The 13,075-nt window shown below is 37.6% G+C and overlaps 2 protein-coding genes across 5 annotated transcripts in view; one reads left to right on the top strand and one right to left on the bottom strand.

Annotated features, from left to right (window-relative positions):
- The window catches only part of MRPL30 (mitochondrial ribosomal protein L30), a 68,470-nt gene that overhangs the window by 28,045 nt on the left and 27,350 nt on the right, over positions 1 to 13,075 (top strand). For 2 of the 4 annotated variants that reach the window (XR_008379548.1, XM_053588372.1), the window contains exon 1: positions 12,782 to 12,904. The exons of 1 other annotated variant lie outside the window; for it this stretch is intronic. The gene's annotated coding sequence lies outside the window, so the exon portion shown is untranslated. Of the gene's footprint in view, positions 1 to 12,781; positions 12,951 to 13,075 lie in introns of those variants that run through there. One more of the 4 variants, XR_008379549.1, reaches the window with a different exon arrangement.
- Positions 19 to 12,730, bottom strand: MITD1 (microtubule interacting and trafficking domain containing 1). The gene is made up of 7 exons (XM_053588369.1): positions 12,510 to 12,730; positions 5,515 to 5,616; positions 3,113 to 3,249; positions 2,944 to 3,030; positions 2,136 to 2,251; positions 325 to 385; positions 19 to 245 (listed from the first exon to the last, which is right to left on the bottom strand). The coding sequence occupies exons 1-7, from the start codon at positions 12,658 to 12,660 to the stop codon at positions 150 to 152; spliced, it is 750 nt and encodes a 249-aa protein (XP_053444344.1). The 5' UTR covers positions 12,661 to 12,730; the 3' UTR covers positions 19 to 149.

The following is a 13,075-nucleotide window of genomic DNA, read 5'->3' on the forward strand; positions in this document are numbered from 1 at the left end:
GAACAATGGATCCATAAATTAGTAGAAATGTAAAAGTTTATTGTGAAATTCATGTATTATAAAAATTATAAAAATGATCTGTTCAACATAGTAAAAAATCTAATAATCACTCAGTGTAGAAATATATAATATAATTAGGCTATTACCCATCAAATTTTTTTTGTGTGTCTATTATGAAAAATGTCCACTGTTGTTTCATGACATGGTCGTAAATCAAAATCAAAATATCCAAGGGAAAAACGACCCTAAGAAAAGAAGAAAAGAGTATTATTAAAAATGATACAAAAACAGCATAATACTTTTACTCATAAAATTATGACCTACCTGTGTTCTCTTAAAATAATCAAGTCCTCTTCCAATCTTAATTATCCATCCATTGTCGAACCTATTGAAATTAGGTTTATATTTATTTATATATTTATTTTAATATTTTATTTAAAATATTAAATGTAATATTATATTTATATTTATTTAATATTTATTTTTAAAACATTTATGTCAGTTATTAAAACTGTAGGGTATTAAGTGTCAGCAAAATATCCCCCAACAAAGAAAACTACTTCCTCCAGTGGCATGAGGTGAATCAAAAATGGGGTTAAAGGGTTAACCATGGGCTGTGTCTATAATGAAACAAACAAATAGAAACAATGAGTTCATTCAATTAGCCAAAAGTTTAACAATTAAAATTTACTCGTGAACTTCAGCTTGTTGATAAAACTTTCCTGTTCTGCTAAGAAGTGGTTGCAAAGTATATTCAGGGAGACAGAGAGTGTTTCAGGATTGCCCTACAGAGATGGGGAATATGAGCAGAAGAGCCCTAGACCCTGACCTCACCTATTTTGCATATTTAGGTTGTGCTTAAGTTTTCATTAAAACCGAGGGGACTCATTACTATAAACATACGAAAACCGCTGTGCTAAAAACAAAGGGAAGACATTACTAAAATAACTACATATACTTATAGACTCAAAATATTATCATGCCTACTAGGATATTTAATAACCCATAAGAAATAAAACCACATTAAGTAAATATTAATTTCACTAAAAATTATCCCAATATCATAACACCAAATGTACAGTTGAGTAGACAGAAAAGTACCCACCCTTCCTACATGACACAAAACATGTAAATTTTATTCTGTAAGAAATACCTAGGCGGGTGTGATGGCTCATGCCTGTAATCCTAGCACTCTGGGAGGCTGAGGTGGGTAGAATGTTTGAGTTCAGGAGTTTGAGACCAGTCTGAGCACCAGTTAGACTCTGTCTCGACTAAAAAGAGATGTGTCTGGCTCAGTACCTGTAGCTCAAGAGGTACACCAGAGCTGGCGGGTTTGAATCCAGCCCCGACCTGCCAAACAACAACTACAACCAAAAAATAGCCGGGCCTTGTGGTGAGCGCCTGTAGTGCCAGCTACTTGGGAGGCTGAGGCAAAAGAATCGCCTAAATCCAGGAGTTAGAGGTTGCTGTGAGGCTGTGAGGCTGTGACACCATGGCACTCTACCCAGGGCAACAGCTTGAGGCTCTGACTCAAAAAAAAAAAAAAAAAAAAAGAGATGTGGCAGGTCTCGCAGCAGGCACCTGTAGTCCCAGCTACTCAAGAGGCTGAGGCAAGAGGATTGCTTGAGCCCAAGAGTTTGAGGTTGCTGTGAGCTAAGATGCTACAACATTCTATCCAGGGTGAGATGCTGTCTCAAAAAAAAAAAAAAAAGGAAGAAAAAAATATTAAGTTTTCACACACAGGACAAAGTAAGCTTTTTTTCTTCTCAAAAATGAAACATTATTAAAATTGAGTCTTACTTGAATTTTAAATATTTAAATGTAATATTATTTACTTATATACAACTTATTGAGGGAAATTTTTGTTTTTTGAGACAGAGTCTCAAGCTTTCACCCTGGGTAGGGTGCCACAGCGTCACAGCTCACAGCAACCTCAAAACACTTGGGCTTAAGTGATTCTCTTGCCTGGGCACCTGCTATTTTTTTTTTTTTTTTTTTTAATTGTTGCAGTTGTTATTGTTGTTTTAGCTGGCCCGGGCCGGGTTCGAACCCACCCTACCCACTGAGCTATGGGAGCCACTGGGAAATTTTAAAAGTATATATCAGCTGTACAAAAATTATTATTATACACTTACCTAATTTCTCGGTCATGTATTGAGGGAGAATATTCTATTTCCAACAGCACTTCATGATTCTTGAGTGACTCTTTTATTTCTTCCAGGCCCCTAATTTGCTGTTCTTTCCCATTGCCCTATTAATAGCAAAAATATAATTTGCTGCCTCTGTTATTAATATTTTAAATATTTCTAACCTATACAATATATACCATAGGTGAATTAAAATGAAAATGTTCTATACTAGTTTCAAACTTTATCATCTCAAAGAAGCAACCAAAAAGGACATGAAATAGTTTAAGAGACATTTTTATCAAAATCACTGTGTTTTTTTTTTGTCTAATGTGAACACAACACAACTCTGCCCTCTCTGTTTATACATATTTTAGTAATGATGTTTAGTCATCCAAGTGGGACTGCCATCTTCTCAAATTAATCCTAGAAGTCATATTTACTTAGAAGCATTCTTATTAACAAAATCAAGATACAGATGCCCAGTATTATATATCATGCTACTATCTCCCAGATATAATAATGGATAGGGACAAAATTGTAAATAGTGCACATAGTGTGATTGCTTTGTAGAACATTGAAGAGATTAAACTGACAAACTGTTTGAGCTAAACTACAATAGCATTTAACAAAATGGCCAAATACAAGGTTAATATCCTAAAACCAATGTGCAATGCCTATTATTAGGTAATAAGTTAGTGTGTAGAGAAATAAATCTAACTGAAGCATTACCTCCAGGTTTTCCACGATTGACCTACATCTTGTATCTGAATAAAGCTCGTAAGTGAAAAAGGAGTAGGAGCTTTCAGATACCTACTTTATCCAGAGAGGTGAGAAGGTGAATGATTTTTACTTTAGATGATCTCTTAATAAGTATCTCACAAAATCGAAGAAAGTTATGCAGCTGAAAGACATTAGGATGTAGTATTATTATTAACTAGTACATTTAAAATAGTATTTCATTGTATTTAGTACATTTCACATACCTGATGAATTTGTCTAATATAAGGATCGTCTATCCAAACTTCTGTAACTGTCTCATTAAGGTATTCTTGAAAAAGTGACTCATAACTGAAACCTGTTGCATTCTCTTCTATTTTAATTTGCTTGTGATATTTTCCATCTACAAAACACATGCTTCAGTAATAAAACCAGTGACCACTTTTTATACATTTATATTTCATGTATACTGATTAATCAGAATCAGATATAAATTTTTGAACATATTCACTCAGTAAATACTTACTGAATGCCTACTATACACCATACGCACTGCAAAATGCTATACATACAAAGGTAAATAAGGCAAACCACTCCATAAGTGATTTCTGCCATCACAGAGGCTAGGCAGAGGGGAAAGCCCAGAGATTTCCTGGAATAGGTTCTTAAGTTGGATCCTATACACCAATCAGTTTATTCAAGGGACGGCTGTATGTATGATGGTATCAAATAACTTCCTTTCACCAGGGGTAGAACCACAAGCTATAAATCAGTCACTAGCTGATCCTTCTCCTTAGACTTATCTTTTTGTGTCTTACAATTTAGTAGCTTAAGTGAGTATAAAACATAAATGCAGAGACCTGTTCTCTACTAAAAATAAAAATACTAGCTGGGCACCGATAGTCCCAGCTACTTGGGAGGCTGAGGCTTGAGCCCAAAAGTTTGAGGTTGCTGTGAGCTATGATGCTACAGCACTCTACCCAGGGTGATGGAGTGAGACTGTCTCAAAAAAGAAAAAATAAATAAATAAATGCAGTATTATATGGAATTTTGAAAATTTTCTTGGTACTTGTAGAGTTTTAAGCAAAAATTTATAGTACTTCTTAATAACCCAATCCAAACACAGGGATGTCACAGGATCAGTAGGACAGTTACATTGTTTTTGTTAATTCATAATGAACAATTACTGAATAAATTATCAGAGTCCTTTAAGGTTTTTTTTTTTTTTAGAAACAGAATGTCACTTTGTCGCCCTTGGTAGAGTGCTGTGGCATCACAGCTCACAGCAACCTCCAGCTCTTGGGCCTGGGCGATTCTCTTGCCTCAGCCTCCTGCCACAATGCCCAGCTATTTTTTTTGTTGCAGTTTGGCCAGGGCTGGGTTCGAACCCCACACCCTGAGTATATGGGGCTGGTGCCCTACTCACTGAGCCATAAGCGCCACCCTTCTTTAAGATTTTTAAGAAACATGACCCCTAATGATACTTACTAATTTTTAAGATGTTGCACTTTAAGAATCAGTAGCTCAGATTCTGTTCCAAATACAGGGTATCCATAAAATTAATGTGCAATTTAAAATAGTTGTACATTGTAAATTGAACACAAACTTTATGGACACCCTGTGTTTCCACAGAGATAACATTAGCAGCTGTGTATCAGTTTCTAACCCAATTTAACTACATGTATTCAAGCCACAAATCTATTGTACTATATTCTATCAATTTTCTGGAGTCAAATTTTGTTCTAGATTTCAGCTTGGGTTGAAGGAAACAATTTTATTTCCACTCAACAGAAGACCTCAGAGGCGTCTCCAGGGTATGGATTGGTACTGAGTACTGTTAATAGAAGAAGTAGAGGGAGGGTTGTAGTAGCGACAGAAAGAAAGGAACACCTGGAGCCTGGGAGCATTGGTTTTTGAAAGCAATAGTATATCTGGCTATAGAAAGCAGCAGCAGTCTGCAATTCAGCTAAGGGTGACAATGACCTTTTATATAGATGTTTTAAACCAGATGCTTATGAACAGGGAACTAATAATAAATAGGGAACGATACCTACCTCACCTCTAATCATTAGGAATACTTAACTCTTGAAATATTTTGATTCACAAGAAAATCTGAGAGCAGTCTCATGAAGTTTCTTTAGCTACTTTTATAATTTTGATCATTTTATAAAGGGAAATACAAAAGAAATTCAAGATTTACATTCAGTATTCCTCTATCGTAATTTTCTTTGAGACAGAATCTCACTTTGTCACCCTTGGTAGAGTGTCATGGCATCATAACAACCTCAAACTCTTGGGCTTAGGTGATCCTCTTGCTTCACCCTCCCAAGTAGCTGGGACTACTGGCACCCACCACAGTGCCCTGCTAGTTTTAGAGATGGAGTCTCACTCTTGCTTAGGCTAATCTCAAACTACTGACCTCAGCCTCCCAGAGTGCTAGGATTACAGGCTTGAGCCACCGCACCAGGCCTAATTCCTCTATTGTAATTCTTAAACAGGGGTCCACACTTAAGCTTCATGGAGATCTGTAAATTCTTTAAAAACAGCATGTAAAGTTCTGTAGTTCCCAACATAAATGGCCCAGATCACACACAGCTCCAGAGCCAGAAGCACTGGAACAGACTGTGTCGTGGTAGCTTATGGACACATTCTAAAACAGCCTCGTTACCTTCTTTTTCTTGAGCCAAGTATTTCTTTATGTTTTCTGCTCTCTCCATGTAGCTGGAAATTTTATCTCTGAGATTAGACTTCTTAGTACCATCTTTAGTGCCTATAAATTAAAAAATACATTCTCAAGTTTCAAAACAGTTTTTCTATTTAGTTCTGGCATTTTTTCCAAGTTTTCCACACATTTCCTGTCCGTTAGCAAGGTTTGCCTCCGTCCTAAGATATATACATGAGGGGCTCAAATTTGGCTTGTTCATACAGGACCTTCATTTTTACACTAAGCATTGTAAGCAGCTTTGTTTAGGAGTGGGAACTCTGATATTGTGTCTTACCAACAAACACCAAATCTGGTGGGGTGAGAAAGGCGACTTAATTTCATGTCAAACTTGAGTCTGGGCACTCTTTTGTCCTAAATACTCACAAGCTGGAATTTTAGTGTAATTAAAAGATAGAAAAGGATATCTATTTATCTTCCACAAAACCAGCTTCTCTTCCAGATCTCCCCATTACAGTAAATGGTCATTGTTCCAGCTACCCCAAATTATAAGTCATTTCTGATTAAATATAATCAGTAGTCTTACTCCCAATGCTCCATCCACCATAACCAGTCACCAAATCATTTCTGCTTCCTCCCTCCTTTCTTTCCTTCCAACATTGCTTATATTTTTCATAATAATTACATTTTAATTTCTCATTTAAAAAAACCTTGTTATTTTAAACTAATTTGATATTTACAGAAAAACTGCAAAAATGGTAGACAGCTCTCCTTACCCAGATTCCCCTCATGTTAACATATCACAAAACCACAGTACAATTATCAGAGCTAGAAAATGAACATCGATAGAATACTATGAACTTACCTAAAACCTTATTTGAATTTCACCAATTTTCCCACTAATGAAAGTTTGCTTTCTGATCCAGGATTCCACACTGCGTTTGTCCTCTCCAATCTGTGCTAGGTCCTTAGTACTACAGTATAGTATACAGTGTACCGTACTATACACAGGGTCTGTTATTTTGCAGAATGTCTCTCATTTTGGGATGCGTGGTGCTTCTTCATGATTAGACTGAGAAGATGCATTTATGGCAAGAAAATCGGAGAAGTAACAGGCCTTTCTCAGTGGGTACATGCACTGATGTGTCTTAATACTAAGACATTAACTTGGACCACGTGGTTTGGTTCACAGATTTGTCCACTGTAAAATCACTATTTTCGCCTTCGTAATTATAATAAGAAGTATCTTGTGGAGAGTATCCTATTTCTCACCTTTCTTCACTAATTTTAGCATCCATTAATGGTCCTTGCCTACAACAATTATTACTATGTCTGCAAAATGGTTTTCTATTTCCATCATTCTGTCTTTATTTATTTATATCAGTGTGGACTCACAGATATTTATTTTATTCCAATACTACGATTTTCCCGCTCAAATGTTTTAGCTTTGGCTTTGATACCTCCTTCATGCTGATTCCTATGTCCTTTCCACATGCCCCCATCATTTTTGGATACTTACTTTTTGATACGATATGTTTTAAACTCATCTTCTATATTTCCTGCCCCAGCCCTGGATTCACCATTTGTCCAAAGAGCCTTTCACTGAACAATGGTTTTGAGAAACCAAATTCTGGGTGCAGGTGTGCTCATTGCTACTTCTAAGCCCTCTCAGTCACAGCCAGGAAGTGTATGTAGGTTTACTAATACACATACATTTAGATTTATTTCTGTTTCTATCTATCTATGTTAAAAACCATGAATTCATGTTGAAATCTTTGGTTCCAAAGGGTTTATTCTAGCCTTCCCCCTTTCCTTATTTATAACTTGATTTGTTACCCACAATATAATTACTTGTTTATCCCAGTATACACATTAAATACTTTCAGAATTCCTAACCCATACCTGTACAAGACATAAACTTACCAATTAGAATACAATGTTTGTATACTATCCATTTTGTCTTAACCTTACAGAATACCATCAAAATGATATATTCCAAAGATATGTAAGTTACCTATTTTTCCCCCTCCTTATGTATTATAATTAAATAATTCAGAGTTGCCACTCACTCCTCAGCCTGCTACCCCGTTCCCATTTCCCTCCCCTTTCTACCCCTTACTTTAAGTAATTAATCTTATTAATTACAAGTTTTATCCTTCCAACATTTCTTCTGAACAAATGAATATTTTCTTATATCTTTTTATGTGAACAATAGTATACTATATATTGATATCCTTCACTTAACAATATATCTGGAAGTCACCCCATATCAGTTCATAAAGATTTTCCTCCTCCTTTTTTACAGCAGTATAGTACTTCATTGTGTGCCTATACCACAGTTTATTCAACTACTCTCCTACCTATAAGTATTTAGGTTGCTTCCAACATTTTATTGACATCAACATAATTTCTCAAAGTTTTCCCTTTCCAATCCTTTTACTGCCAAGATTATCAGCATTTAGACCTCAACTTTTTTCATGCCTATAAGACCACAGCATAAGAAAATCCTAATATATCCATAAATCTCTTGTGAGGAACCTTATTTGCTCCCCCTAAAGTGATATGAGAACTCACACTTTTCTACTAGATTAATACATGTTCCTCTAAACACAAAAATCTTGAATTGTCCTGTCTCTTTTCTCAGGACTAAGTATTTCTGGTCTCTTTACAAAGAGGTAGTATGAATACTGGTTAATAGCAAAGTGTCTGGAGTCAGACTGTTTTAGTTCAACACCTGCTTTTCCACTTTTGGTTGTATAACCTTAACCAGTTATTCAATCTCTTTATACCCTCAACTGTAACATGAAAACTGCAGCAGTACCTTAGAGCATTGTCAAGAAGATTAGTTACAGAGGAGCCTGGCACGTAAGAAATAATAAATGTTAGTTATCAACATCATTATCCTCTACATATTTCTTTCCACACTCTTTTCCATATAACTCCATTCTGGACTTCCTTTAGAACCACACGTTATCTAGTATCTCTTTTCGTAAATTCTACTGGTACTTTGCTACTGCCTACAAATATGCTTCATTTTCCCCATTCTTTTCCTGCTAAAACAAAACCAAAAAACAACCTTTCAGCTCCGTGCCTGTAGCTCAAGCGGCTAAGGTGCTAGCCACATACATCAGAGCTGGCGGGTTCGAATCCAGTCCAGGCCCAACAAACTACAATGACAACTACAACCAAAAATAGCTGGGGTTGTGGCAGGCGCCTGTAGTCCCAGCTACCTGGGAGGCTGAGGCAAGAGAATAGCTTAAGCCCAGGAGTTGGAGGTTGCCATGAGTTGTGATGCCATGGCACTCTACTCTGTCTAAACAAACGAACAAACAAACAAAACCCAACCTTTTCTCAATCTTGCTATGTTTTCAATTGCTACTTTGCTATGTTTTAAATTATGTAGCATTTGTTTCTTAGTCACCATCCTTGATCAACTGGCAGTGTTTGAGCAGAGCCAGCCTTCATCATGCCACAGTTTTCCAGGTTTATGAACTTACAACCACCTTTAAATCCCACTGGAACTTCACTCTCATATCTAGTCATATGCCAATAACAGTAAATTCAACGTCTCTCTTATCCCAATATTGGTATCATCTCCCTGGTTCATTCAGGTACTTATCACCTCTCATCTTTTTAAGTTTATTTAATTTCAATTAACAATAATAATCGTACATATTAATGAGGTACAATGTGATGTTTGCATACATGCATACACTGTATAGTGATCAAATCAGGGTAATTAGCATATCTGTCACTTCAAATATTTATCATATCTTTGTGATGACTTCAAATATTTATCATATCTTTGTGATGAGAGATGAGAGCATTCAAAATCCTTCCTTCTACCCTGTTTCCCCAAAAATAAGACAGTGTCTTATTTTAAGGTGTGCTCCCAAAGATGCGCTAGGTCTTATTTTCAGGGGACATCTTATCTTTCCTGTGAGTAGGTCTTATTTTCGGAGGATGTCTTATTTTCAGGAAAAGGGGTAGCTATCTTGAAATATGTAATGCATGATTAACTACAGTCTCCTATGGTGCAATTGGACATAAGAACTTATTCCTCCTGTCCGTGACTACATACCTATTGACAACCTCTCCCCTACCCTTCCCAGCCTCTGGTAACCACTATTCTGCTTTCTGTTTTTAGGTTCTACATCTGAGTGAGATAATATAGTAATTGTCTTTATGTGTTCTGGCTTATTTCATTTAACATAATTTCCTCTAGGTTCATTCATGCTGTCACAAATGACAGGATTTCGCTCTTTGTTACAGTCAAATAGAATTCCATTGTGTATACATACCACATTTTCTTTATCCATTCATATGCTGTTGAACACCTAGGCTGGTTCCATATTGTAGCTATTGTGAACAGTGCTGCAATAAACATGGGAGTGCAGATACCTCTTCAGCATATTGATTTCATTTCCTTTGTATATATATGCCCATAGTGGGAATTGTTGGATCATATGTTAGTTCCATTTTTAAATTTTTTTTTTTTTTTTGAGACAGAGCCTCAAGCTGTCACTCTGGGTACAGTGCCGTGGCATTGCAGCTCAGAGCAACCTCCAACTCCTGGGCTCAAGCGATTCTCTTACATTAGCCTCCCAAGTAGCTGGGACCATAGGTGCCTGCCACGACGCCCAGCTATTTTTTGGTTGCAGCCATCATTGTTGTTTGGCAGGCTGGGCAGCTGGATTCGAACCCGCCAGCTCAGGTGTATGTGGCTGGCACCTTAGCTGCTTGAGCCACAAGTGCCGAGCCCCATTTTTAATTTTTGATGACCCTCCGTATTGTTTCCCATAATGGGTATACTTAACTCTTGTCTTAATTCCTGCAGGAGCTCCTTAATTGGTCTCCTTGATTTCCATCTCTACAGGTGCATATCTTACACCTTTGCCACATTTGGTCATTTATTCAAGAAATATTTATTGAGAACTAACTACATGCCAGACTTTTTCCTAAGCACTGGGATATAGTAATTAATAAATCAGACATAATCCTCTCCTATTATTCAAGTAGGAGTAAAGACAACAATAAAATGAACTGGTAAGACATGGACATTAGATTGCAATAAGTGCTATTAAATAAAGTAAAGCAAAGAATACAGGGAGTCCTGGGATGTGGCTACAATTTTACACTGGAGCTCAGAGAAGGCCTCAGCACAAAGTTGGTATTATGTAAAGACCTGAAGGAGGAGGGGGAGTATGCCATGCAAATATTTGAGAGAAGAGCATATTCCTAAGAGAGGCAAGCCATGAAATCCAACTCTATGTTACTACTTTGTAAAAACCTAAATGGTTTTCCTTGCCCATGGAATGAGTTAAAATCTCCTTGTAGTCAAAACCATCTGCAGTGTGATCCAAGCCCTATCTACCTTTACTCTTGTCATTCTTCCTCTTCAGATATACACTTAACCAAACTGAACCACTTATTTGGTAAAACAGCACAGACATAATTGGAGTACCCTTAGCCTAATTTCTGACTCTTGAAATTCTTTTTCCTCCAAAGCCCATATCAAATACCACTTCTCCTTTTCTGCTCCCAAATGGTCTTTAACTGTTTAAGCCCTCATTACACTTGTCCTTTTGTGTGTCTCTCTCCTGGCACTTACTTCCTATAGTACTGTTATTTGCATTTGGGGACTTGTTTCTGTCATGTCACTGTCTCTTTAAGGTCTACAGGCTCAGTGAAACATGCTAGAGCCCAACTCCTGTGATTCTCTTGGTTTAAATTACTAGAGCAGACAGGACTTGGTCCACCTGACAAACAGTATACACTATCTCCCTTTGGGGGTGCAGTATAGTAGAGTCATTGAGGCCTTGGGCTCCAACTCTGGGTCTATCATTTCCTAGCAGCAGAATTTGAAAGCTAACTACTTTTCTATGCTGTAATGAAATTATCATCAACTCCTACTTCATAGGAAAATTGTAAGGATAAAACAAGATCATGCTTTTAAGGTGCTGTGCACAATGCCTCCTACACAGCACTCATAAAGGATATCTAAGCTTATTGCTGCCATCATCATCATCATCATCATCATCATCACTGTTACCATCAAATAGGCCCTGCCCAAGGTGGAGTTCATAGATCTGAAGAAAGCACCAAACCTTGAAAGGCGCCCTCTGCTGCCTCAAAGCTTCTATAACAAATGATATTAAGTTTAAACTAGAAAGCACAAAGGGTGTGACGTTAGGCCCGGCTAGAGTTCCAGGGGTTGGGGAGCAGAGGCTGGTCTTACCAATTTAGTACATAATTATTGGGTGTCTTCTATGAGCCAAGGGTTATATTGGGCATTAAGAAATCTAATTACTTCTGAACATCGAATAACTAACTACCTAAAAGGAAAGTCGCACTGTCCCCAAACACAATCTTACAGATTTTCACACCGAATTTCGATAAATACACTTAATCAAAAGCCTTTTTCTTCTACTGCTACATGATTTTATTTTTGTTAACTTTTTAATGAAAACATTTAAACAGGAATGTAAGAATAATGGTATACTACCACCTTTATTATACATCACCCAGATTTTAAAAATTGTTGGCATGTTTGCCAAATTTACTTCAACCGTTTTTGTTTTCGTAAGTAAAATTAAATTACAGACATCATGGCATCTTTTTTCCAAAACACTTTAGCCTGCATTTCTAAAAAGTAAAGACAGTTTTAGAAAAAAAATCACATTGCCTAACAAAATAAGTAAGTCTAATGTAACCAATCCATATTCACTCTTTCCGAATTGATACAAAAATGCCTTTTATATATAGTTCCTTTTAACTCAGTCCTATCGAGGGTTATATACATTTGGTTATGTCTCCTAAGTCTCTTTAAATCTAGCACAGTGTGCGCACACACCCCTTTTCTTGATGACAAGAATCTATTAATGATCTATCGCATATTCTGTATGTGACTGCTTCTTCGCCGTGTGGAAGAATCGTTTTTAACTCTCTCCATCCCAGACATCGTGGGTACCAGCTTCTCGGGTAAAAGGCTCGTTGCTCACCTTTCATAACTTGCAGGAGCAGATCGATCCCTTCTTGGTAACATACCAGAGCCTGCGGATACTTGTACTCGGAATCTAGTTTCACCGCCCGCTGTAGCATAGTGACTGCATTAGCGCTCTCGGGATCCTGCCCCAGGCCGGACTTCGCCATAATTCCGGGAATTCCTTCCCGAAACCAAGCTGAAGTTGGGCAGGTTTCCGGCGCTGCCGGGAAGTGGTCACCGTGACAGCCGCGCGCCTGCGCTGTCATTCTACCGCCGCCTTGAGTGGAAGAAGCTTCGCCGGAACCAAAATTCGTAGGTCGCGACCACTGAGACGGCAGACTTTGAATGTCGCACTTGGTTCTTGCACTTCCCCTCGGTGGAAAGTTCACGTTGAGCGTCTGGCGGGCGCTGGTGAGTGGAGTCTGAGTGGCTGAAAGTATTGGACTTTAAGCCAGGGGTGCGTATCTGGGAACCCACTGCAGATGCTGATTGATTTTACCTATTTGGTTCTAAATTGGCAAGTTGAAAGCGACCTAATTGGGTCTGTCTCCCATCTTACTGGTTCCGAAAAGCCATTAGCTG

Source organism: Nycticebus coucang, chromosome 4 (assembly GCF_027406575.1).
Source record: "Nycticebus coucang isolate mNycCou1 chromosome 4, mNycCou1.pri, whole genome shotgun sequence".
NCBI lineage: Eukaryota > Metazoa > Chordata > Mammalia > Primates > Lorisidae > Nycticebus > Nycticebus coucang.

What these genes read in the sequence shown, in the direction of transcription:
- MITD1 (XM_053588369.1), bottom strand. Translation starts at nt 12,660, where the DNA reads ATGGCGAAGTCCGGCCTGGGGCAGGATCCCGAGAGCGCTAATGCAGTC. An exon ending in ATATTAGACAAATTCATCAG is followed by an intron (nt 3,031 to 3,112) that starts GTATGTGAAATG and finishes AATGTCTTTCAG; the next exon opens with CTGCATAACTTTCTTCGATT. An exon ending in ATTATTTTAAGAGAACACAG is followed by an intron (nt 246 to 324) that starts GTAGGTCATAAT and finishes TTCTTTTCTTAG; the next exon opens with GGTCGTTTTTCCCTTGGATA.